We start from the raw sequence: 10,962 nt of genomic DNA on the forward strand, positions 1-10,962 counted from the left end.
GTTCAATGACATCAAAGAACAACTGCACTTAACACTGTGTTTTGGGTCTTTTTTCGGTCGCTTCTGTTGCTTTTAAATCTTAAGTTCACTTTTATAAATTAATTAGAGTGGTTTGTCATATTAGACACCAAATTTAAATGTTAAAAATAATTTTGGACTTTTAATGTAATAACTAATTTCATGTTTTGTCCAAATATAGAGAATTTAACACTTAACTGTCCTTCATTGTACATTATGTATACATGTATGAGAGGCGGAGCTAACATATCGTAAGAATGAATCTAAAATTAGACTGAATGAATAACAATGACATGTATTAAAAAAATGAGATTTCTATTTTCCATCTTCCTTTTCATTCTGTACAGCACAAGTACATTATTTACAAAGGTTTAAAACGATTTAAGTAAAGAATATTTTAAATCTCACCAGAAACGGTCTTCATGATGACCTGCAGTCAGCTTAAAAGACCGGTACCAGTACTGAAACAGCCATCCTACGAATAAAAGCAGACGTAGAAGCAGTACTGGATGAAGGTGATGCCATGCTCCTGGTCCTTCTCGACCTGAGTGCTGCATTCGACACCATTGATCACACCCTCTTACTGGAGAGACTACATACGTGGAAGTTGGACTGACGGACACGGCACTCTGTTGGATACAGTCTTACCTGAGTAGCCGCACTCAAGCCACAAGGGTCTGTTCTCCGTCCCCTCCTCTTCCTGGTGTACCTTCTTCCACTCAGGAGAGTCAACAACCAGTATGACATTAGCCGTCATGGATTTGCAGACGACACTCAATTGTACAACCGTCTGAGTAAAAAAAAACAATGTCAGGAATACGGAACAAGTCAAGGTTATGGAGGAGTGCATAGCAAATGTCCGAACCTGGATGACTGTATACAAACTCAACATTAATGATGCAAAAAAAAAGATAATCGTGATTGCCAGTGCCCATAAACAGTACCGTGATAGAAACATCCACCTGAAGATTGGCGAGGCAATAGTGACATCTTTTAAAAACCTCGGTGCTGCCCAGGATACCACCTTATCAATGGAACTACAAGTCAACTCAATGGTAAAAAAGATTCGATATATTTTAACATAAGAAGAATCTCCAAGGTGAAACAACATCTCACCCAGGAAGCGTGTGCAAAGGTCATCAATGCAACAGTCGTATCCCAATCACAATGCCCTTCTGCTAGGCACAACCCATCCTTCCATGCACCGATTACAAGTGGCTCAGAACAATGCTGCGCGTTGTCTCACAAAAACGTTCTACAGACAACATATCACGCCAGTACTTCAACAATTGCACTGGCTGCCTGTAAAACAACGTGTTGTGTTTAAAGTGCTGACTACCATGCACAAGTCTCTAAACTCCTCCTCAGCATCATCCTATATCAGAGAGTTATGCCCAACTTATCAGCCACAAAGGACTTTAAGATCATCGTCTGACAAATGGAAAGTAATAGTAAAGAAATCATCGAACAAATATGGTGCAAGAGCCATAAGCACATTGGGTGCACAACTGTGGAACAACCTGCCTTTAGAACTACGAGAGCTTGAAGCACATGGAGCATTCCGCAAGAACCTAAATACACTCTTATTCAAGCGTGAATATAACCTATGAATGTAAAATTCCAGTATAACATCTAGGACTCCATGTGTTAACTTCAGAAGTACTTTTCTGTGTACATAAGTTTTATTTTCATTTTATTTTGCCTTGTCTACGTTAACCAATTTCATCTTACTACTATGTTTTATATAAGGTACTTCTATTTTTATCGATTATTTACTTTCCATAACAAATTTATAGGTTTTATTGATATATTGTTATTAAAAGTTAGCAAAACCATTGTACAGCGTATAGAAACAATATGTGATTTTGCGCTTTAAAAATAAATGAAATAATAATTAATAATAATAATCGATGGGTGACTTTTTAACGTGTTCGAGCACAGTGTCATAGTAAGCGAAAAATGTACCACCTATATATAAGTCACCTGACGGAATTTTGTTTTCACAAAATTACCCGAGGAAAGATTTATAATATTTGAACATCGGGGTTGGGGTAGGGCGGGGGTGGGGGTGGGGTGGGGTGGGGGGTTCCTGCATGTTCACAAAAAGCCACGGTGATAATACTTTGACAATCCCGACGTCATATGTACGCATTGCGTAAAATGACGTTTTTCGTACCTGTGACAAAATGGCTACACTTTTATTGATGCTTGCATTTATTTCATGTAGACAACTACTGTAAAGATTGTGTAATTAGTAAATGCAGCATTAAATGTTCTTTCAAGCTACATACATGATTGCTTTATATCTCACGTTAATTTATATATTTTTGATATGTAACTGAGACATATTAAGTAACAATACAGTGACTCGTGCGTGCATAACAAAATGGCTACACTTAAGAAATCCTTCCTAATATTTACATTGGAAAAGTAATATAATATGTATCAACTCAATTAATCATAGAAATATATGTACTAAAAGATTATTCACCAAAATTAATATTTGTTTGGAATTTATGTCTGGTACACTTCACCATTTCGGCTAATGTCAATGTAAGGAAAAGATTTTTTTTACTGTTGGACATTTTACTTACGCACTGTAGATCCAGTCCAAATTCATGAAATTGATAAAATTGTCGTTGTTTTTGAGGTATGCAGAGACCCATCAAATTTAAAACCACCCCAAAATAAATTTCATAAGCATTACTTCTAAAATAATTTAAATCACGAAATTAATTTAAACCTCTAAAATTTGACCCCACGAAAATATGTCATTTTACAGTATCCGATTCAAGTTTAATCAACAGATAAGATGTATCACTGATCTTATTCAGCTGTTAAATATCCATACATTTATAATTAGTGGTATAAATCTTATATATACTCTGCGTATAATTTAGTAACATTCTTAGAGATTCTATTCAAATTAAATTAAAAGGGCGGATCTAAATATTACAGGGTGTCCATCCGCCAAAAAGGCGCTATCAAGCGATCATTATAATGTTTTTGTATATAAAAAGTCAAAGAAATATCTACATGTCTCCCATAAATAATACGTACAAAAGCAAAAGGGGTGTAAATTAGGTGGGTGTGAACATATTGTCTTATCGTTAAAACTTTAAAGATTTGTTCCTATAGAAATATATACCTTTTTTTTTCATTTTTCATGTTTTACTGAATGGAATAAAAACGGTGTTTGACCGATGAGCAAGATGTTGGACTTGTCGATGAGATTTTGGACTGAGAGTACAACAAAACACTGGAATAAAACGAATAACAAAACATTTTTGATTGCGTTCTTTGCAAAATGCATTTTGTAGAATCCTCGAACCAAACCGTCTGCCTTCGGCCTAAGGAAAACAGTTTGGTTCTTGGGCCCGACAAAATGCATGTTTCTCATTAACTCAAAAAATGTGTATTAGATATCATTAAGTGAATTAAGACATCATAAATCTATATTGCTTTATTTTGTATATATAATATTTTGCAATCAGCAGTTCTTCACCAGATATTGTCCTCCTGTAATACTTATTGTGGCCCCGTTCTAGCCCTGGGAGTACCCCAGAATATTTCCAGAAAACAGAAGTCTCTGTCGAGACTGTAGCTCTACTGGTTTGTACTTATAACAAAGGATGAGAAAAGAAGCCATTGCCATCAGACCAAAACTGTAGGATGACTAGCGTTTTAAAGGAATTTCAAAGAAAATGCAATTTTGAGTAACCATGGCAACATTGTTCATCAAAATTAAAATCCAATGCACTATTTTATGTATCTTAGTGTAGTCTACTTGTGTGCCAAGTAATATTGAAATCAAATCAAAACTGTAGGAGGAGTAGCGTTTTAAAGAAATTTCAAAGAAAATTCTATTTTTAGTAACCATGGCAACATCGTTCATCAAAATAAAAAACAAATGCACCATTTTATGTATCTTAATGTAGTCTACTTGTGTGCCAAGTAATATTGAAATCAGACCAAAACAGTAGGAGTAGCATTTTAAATAAATTTCAAAGAAAATTCTATTTTTAGTATACCATGGCAACACCGTTCACCAAAATCAAAAACCGATGCACTATTTTATGTATCTTAGTGTAGTCTACTTGTGTGCCAAGTAATATTGAAATCAAATCAACACTGTAGGACACAGTAGCGTTTTAAAGGAATTTCAAAGAAAATTCTATTTTTAGAAACCATGGCAACACCGTTCTTCGAAATCAAAAACCGATGCACTGTTTTATGTATCTTAGTGTAGTCTACTTGTGTGCCAAGTAATATTGAAATCAAATCAACACTGTAGGAGGAGTAGCGTTTTAAAGGAATTTCAAAGAAAATTCTATTTTGAGTAACCATGGCAACACCGTTCAGCGAAATCAAAAACTGATGCACTATTTTATGTATCTTAGTGTAGTCTACTTGTGTGCCAAGTAATATTGAAATTAAATCAAAACTGTAGGAGGAGTAGCGTTTTAAAGGAATTTCAAAGAAAATTCTATTTTTAGTAACCATGGCAACACCGTTCATTGAAATCAAAAACCGATGCACTATTTCATGTATCTTAGTGTAGTCTACTTGTGTGCCAAGTAATATTGAAATCAGACAAAAACTGTAGGAGGAGTAGCGTTTTAAAGGAATTTCAAAGAAAATTCTATTTTTAGTAACCATGGCAACATCATTCATCGAAATCAAAAACTGATGCACTATTTTATGTATCTTAGTGTAGTCTACCTGTGTGCCAAGTAATATTGAAATCAGACCAAAACTGTAGGAGGAGTAGCGTTTTAAAGGAATTTCAAAGAAAATTCTATTTTTAGTAACCATAGCAACAACGTTCATTGAAATCAAAAACCGATGCACTATTTTATGTATCTTAGTGTAGTCTACTTGTGTGCCAAGTAATATTGAAATCAGACCAAAACTGTAGGAGGAGTAGCGTTTTGAAAAATTGTTTACAGACAGACGGACAGACAGACAGACGGACGGACGGACGACGGACACCTTACTATCGCATAAGCTCTTCTGGTCTGACCAGCAGAGCTAAAAATCAGCTTATTTTGACACAGTGGTTCGTGAGAAGAATAAGTGTTTTTGAATATTAATCTTTCGATGCCCATGTGTTTGACCCCAACCTTGGAGCTACTTTATCCTTACCTAAAACATTGAAACAGTTGCTGCTAGAGTTGTAATATTCCACATATACATTCCTTGTAATCAGTATCTTCTTTCTTACCATTATTTTTATCCCATGACATTGACCTTGAACTATGACCTTCTTTTAGAAAACTAACTCTTGTTATATTTTCTAAATAGTTGTTAGTAGGGCTATCTATTATACCTTTCAGGTGCCAGACGACCAACTGAAAGACTTTTCACCGACGAAAGTGAAATTCACCAATGCAAAAAAACCAACAACAAAATATAGACATCTTATACATATATTTATTATCATCATTTATAACACGTCAATACATAAGCATCATGAATTAAAATCTTTGATATGCAGTTCATGTTGTCACATAGGGAGATATTAACAAGAGTACGATTTTATACACGATTAGATGTAACACCCACCAAAGACTGAGTGAAAATGAAATATAATTCTGTAAATATAATACAATGAGGGAGGACAAAAGATTTTATTAACAATCTTAAATTCCTTTCTTTAAAGAACATTATAACAGGGGTTATCTAAGTAAGGCTTATTTCTAAAAGGGATTTTAATTTTTCTTATCCATGAAGATCCAAGGATATCAAAATGTGATAGCTATAATTCCTGTTTTCATTTGATAAACTGTACATTTTATTGTAAGTAAAGACAATAATGCTTAGAAACACCATAATCACTCCTAAATCTTTAATGATAGATATTGATAGAGTAATGATGAGTTTATCTTTCAGGAAAAGTGTGATAATTATCTTCTAAATGTTAGATAATTTTAGATAATTATCATCTTATAATGAGATAAATATCAGTCTTACAGTAGATAATTTTATATTATTATCCATTAATTAATGGTGAGATAATTATCATATTGAATAGTTCAGTATGCATGCTGTAGTTGAAATCTAGACACATTATGGTTTGATAATGCATGGTAAATATATAGCACAATATATATAGTATAAAACAGTGAATAGAAAGCATCAGCTTTGATAGAAATAAATACATACAAATAATGTAACGTTATAACATATAACACGTCTACAGGCTTAGCACTGGTTATGATAAGACTAGCTTGTTAATCATTCGGATTATACTGAAGCCATACAACAAAAATATAAAGTTATAGAACTTTTTTTCTATCATTAACATCCATTTAAAACTTATATTAAAACATATCCATGCTTAGATTTTTTCTTAGCAACACAAACACACACAGACCAAACTGTTCTGCACTCACATTCAAATACAAAATAGGTATTAGTAAACTAAAGTATATATATTAATTTTTATGTGCAAAATATATTTCATATTGCAAACATTTTTCTCTATAAAATATGCTCAGCTTTCAGAAATATTAGTAATCACTTGTATTACAAACACAAGTAGATAAAATACACATCATACAAATTGGTTGTTATCAGAATCAATGATAAAGAAGTTATCATATTGTTGCATAATTATACAAATCAGTTATCACATACTCTATGTAGAATAAAATAATACATAAAACTGCACTCAGTTAATTTTTCTTCAAATAAACATTCAGCAGATCTAAATTAGAAAAATATAAATGGCTAACAATTTCTTATTGCTTGATGATCAAATCTTTGAATCCTTTAAAAATTCTTCTAATACATGTACTCAATAAAATCCTTGTGTAAAAAAATCCATGTATGTTTCTCTGGTTTTATAAATCTGTCTGTAAAATTCCATTCATTTTTAACACATCTCTTGATTGTACAAAATCTTTATACAAACACCTCAATACATTCTGTCTAGTATCATTCTAATCATGTAAGAACTAAACTCACTGCAAATCCAACACTATTCAAATGCTTTCTTAACCCTAGCCACACCCCTCATCTGAGTCATTGAAACTCTTTTCTCTGTGACCTTTATAAGGTCAGCGTGGAAGCCATATTGAAATCACAATACATAGACAGGCACTATACAGTTTATGGTTAAAGCTGTTTTAGAACGCTGATGAGGAGTCACTGTCATGGGGCGCGTCTTTGTATCGCTGTTTTCTAAATTTGGCCAGCTTCTCCCTGGCTTCTATCCACTCCCTCTCCTTACGTAACATTTCTTCTTGAAATTGGAGTTCCTGAAAATTTTATATGGAGGAGAAAATGATTACATGTATACAGATGAAGACAAGACATTGAGAAAGAAGACTGTAAAGAAAAATTATATATAGCATGCAGTCCATGACAGCTAACCAATCAAACAGTACTTGACAGTTAACCAATCAAACAGTACTTGACAGTTAACCAATCAAAAACTTTGTGACAGTTAACCAATCAGACAGTGTGATAACAAGATTCACTTCTCCTGTTTTAAAAATCTTTTTTTGTATGTAGAGACACAGTTGAATACCTTGATGCGATATTCTTTTTATAATTACTTGTTACATGAAACATTTTTAGAGAAATGTTTCCAATGTTTTGAAAATTACAAATTCAGTAAAATAAGTGAATCCAGCGTAGTGCTGCCACACTGTATGATTTTTTGATCTGTATGATTTATTGCTGTGCGGCCTTTTCTCGTTTTTCGGCCAGTTTCTCCTTCATTCTCCTGGCCTCCTCTAACTGTTTCTCCAACAATAGTACCCTCTCTTGGGCCTCAATTTGCTAAAAATAGCAAGAAAACATGGATGACTTTCTGACTATAGTAAATTTACACAAAATATCATTTCTCTATATTAACTTGCCAACTGGTTTATTAAAAAATCTATTAATTATATTTTTGTCATTTTTTTTTAAAGATTACTGTATACATTGTTTAATTTATTTGAAACAATTTATTACATATTTATAATAAGAAAGACCAATCGAGATGAAAAGTCAGAAAGTTGATACCATAAAAAGCAAAAAATACTTTGTCACTTGATATCTGACAAAAAATTGCAGTGTTTTTTTCCTGAAATAAGAAAGGTTTCCATGGGAATGAGGTCCATGTATCAAGGAAAAACTAGAACAGAGAGGAAAGTTGATAAAACAAGAAAACATTCAATGATCCAAGTTACCCAGTTCAGACAGCATCATTGCCCTGAATTATGTTAAAGAAAACCCCCATTGTCTTTTTTTTAATCTTAAGGTGGGAGAAAGGTTCACTAAAGAGGGTGTTCAGTAACACATTTCCTTCCTTCTTACTTTCTTTATTTATTTGGTGGTAAATGATCAGATTTCAATAGAACAAAAATCTCCAAAAAGAAAAGTTTTCCCCCTGGTAGCTGTATATATTGAAAATCAATATGCTTATTTTCCTTAATTATTCAATCAACTTTTTTTATTCTTTATACTGGAAACATGGTTTATGAAAAATATACATTTATTAAACACTCCTTTTTTCATAACATTTATTAATCAAGAATTTCCAAAAAAAAAAAAACATTTCTACGACATCCTCTTAAATTTGGCTAGACAAAGGGGAAAATAATTAAATCAGCAGGTTGACCTCTTAGATGATGACCCAACCAAGGGAAATAACTCTGAGAGAAAATATGTCTTACAAAAACTATCTATAGATATAAACCATTTTAGACTGGATAACTTGTAATCAACATACATTTTAAAGCTTCATAAAATGAAATAAAGGTTCACTACCCCTCCAATAATGGATATTAATTAATGCATGACCATAATTTCTTCTATAACACATTGTCCAGTTGAACAATTAATTAATGCATGACCATAATTTCTTCTATAACACATTGTCCAGTTGAACGGCCGTTTCTATCAAATTAATATTTCCACTCAAGGTATGATGAATTCTAATAAGAATTTTCAAAAAATGATTTCTTTCGGAAATTTGCTTAGCCGGAAAGCACGATTTTAATTCAATATGATTTTAAAAATTCTTGAGAAGGATGATTACAACATTAAATTTTGTTTTAGTTTATAGAGGGGCGGTGAACCTTAAAATGAAATCACAGATTGCCTTGTGTTTCTGTGATAGCCTCAAACACTTCATCGCATTACACACACACTGTACATAACATAATTATAAGGCATAATGAGTCAAATTTAATTCATCAATGAATAACTAGTAAATAATCTAACTTCTTTATGAATGAATTGCACTTTCAAAAGAAAACATTGAATGTATGGCTTACTTGAAAGCTTAATCTTATTCTTGTACAATAGTTATGAAGATTAATATTGCTTAGTTTTTTTTTCCATAAATGAACTTAAAAATGTTTTGGTTATAATCAATTATTTAATGAAATAAATATTTTAATAAACAAAATGTTTTCTATATTTACAATCTACTATTATTAAGTAGTATAAATTAATATACATTAAAAAACTTAATGAGTATTAGTACAATACACTGTTATGTATTACCATAATCATCTGTTAATAGTTATAATGGACCAAATTTTAACTTCAAGTTGTTTGTGCTATATATAATATCAGTTTGCATTGTTCTAATTTTATTGATTGTTAATTTATCAATTTTTAAATTATACTTTCTAGTATAATGTTAACTTAGTATTTGTCTTCTCCAATACAACAGAGAAATAAAGAATATTTGATATTTCAGATCCAAGATAATCATATAAATACATGCGTAATAATAAATTCACCATCCAACTTGAAAAAAAAAATCCTCACATGAAAGATGCATACGCATATTTCAAGTTTTGTTTGGATTTTTTTTTTCAGTTTGGACGGTTTGTAAATACATAAATGTTTACATGTATATTTATCTTAACAAACATATGATAATTATACTGGTATATCCCATATACATGTAATACAGACGAAAGTAGGTCAGATTGACTTATATAGGTCACACTGACCTGTTTAATTCCTCCGACTTTACGTGAATCCACAGCGACGTCAATATCTTCGTCTTCATCCCTCTGTTTGGCTTGTTGAGCAGCCTTCACCAGAACCTCTGTGGCTCGTTTTACAGCATTGCCAGCTGCCTGTTAAAAGATACACACAAAAGAGGTAAATAACAAAATGGGTAAAAAAGGTAAGTATTCATCTGTCACAGAGCTCTTTAAAAACTAAGCTAGATCTGAGAGTAAAAAAGAGCTTGAACAATTCCCCCTAAAATTTTATTTACTTGATTACAATCAGAATTTATTTTTTTAAGGTGCATTGACCAACTGATAGGAAAGATAACTATTGCTTGCTGGTATTCATGACAAACTTTCTATTAAAATGTTGTCAAGATAAAGTCAAGTTCTATGAAGTTTTCCCTCTTCAATTTGCTGATATTTATGTTTTCATAATAATTATACAATTTTTTCACCTTAATTATAAATAAGGCAGTTAAATGAAGAAAAGGATGACAAATCTTAAGTAATGAATCTGCCAAAAAAATTGTCAAAAAACAAATAACCCCACCCGATCCCTTCGAAGTCTTACCTGAAGTCTCTTCATGGCGACAGAGTTGGGGTCGGCCTTGACCCTACAGGCCACTAACAGGTGGGCCGTTGACCCTGCGACCTCCTTAGCTGAGGCGATCAGTCTCTCCTCTGTGGCGTGACCTTGAACCATGGCATTAGCTGATTCACACAAACTATGAGTAGCTGCTGCGACCAGCTTAGCCTGTCAAAAGGAATTTGTAGTGTGTTAGAATAGGAAAATTTAAAAATGTTCAAGTTTTAATAATTTCTTTATTTTTGATCAATATTTGATCAATATTTATAGAATAAGAATCAACAAATATACATTGTAAAGAACTATATGCGGTATATTGCATATATTTGCCCCCACAAAAGACAAATTTTGAAAACTTCCTGAAATGTGCTGAATTCAATAAATTATATT

General features: G+C 32.3%; 2 protein-coding genes across 2 annotated transcripts; one reads left to right on the plus strand and one right to left on the minus strand.

The window, feature by feature from the left end:
- Positions 1–1,160: 1,160 nt before the first annotated feature.
- LOC134282960 (uncharacterized) lies at positions 1,161–1,628 on the plus strand. The gene has a single exon (XM_062765386.1). It carries the CDS (start codon positions 1,161–1,163, stop codon positions 1,626–1,628), a length of 468 nt encoding a protein of 155 aa, XP_062621370.1.
- Positions 1,629–6,001: 4,373 nt separating this feature from the next.
- Positions 6,002–10,760, minus strand: LOC134282962 (talin-1-like). Its single transcript, XM_062765387.1, has 3 exons — positions 10,558–10,760; positions 9,981–10,109; positions 6,002–7,280 (listed from the first exon to the last, which is right to left on the minus strand). The coding sequence occupies exons 1-3, from the start codon at positions 10,687–10,689 to the stop codon at positions 7,149–7,151; spliced, it is 393 nt and encodes a 130-aa protein (XP_062621371.1). The 5' UTR covers positions 10,690–10,760; the 3' UTR covers positions 6,002–7,148.
- Positions 10,761–10,962: the final 202 nt, after the last annotated feature.

This window comes from Saccostrea cucullata, unplaced genomic scaffold (genome assembly GCF_032062105.1).
Source record: "Saccostrea cucullata isolate Sc308-1 unplaced genomic scaffold, CSIRO_AGI_Scuc_v1 ctg23746, whole genome shotgun sequence".
Taxonomy (NCBI): Eukaryota; Metazoa; Mollusca; class Bivalvia; order Ostreida; family Ostreidae; genus Saccostrea; species Saccostrea cuccullata.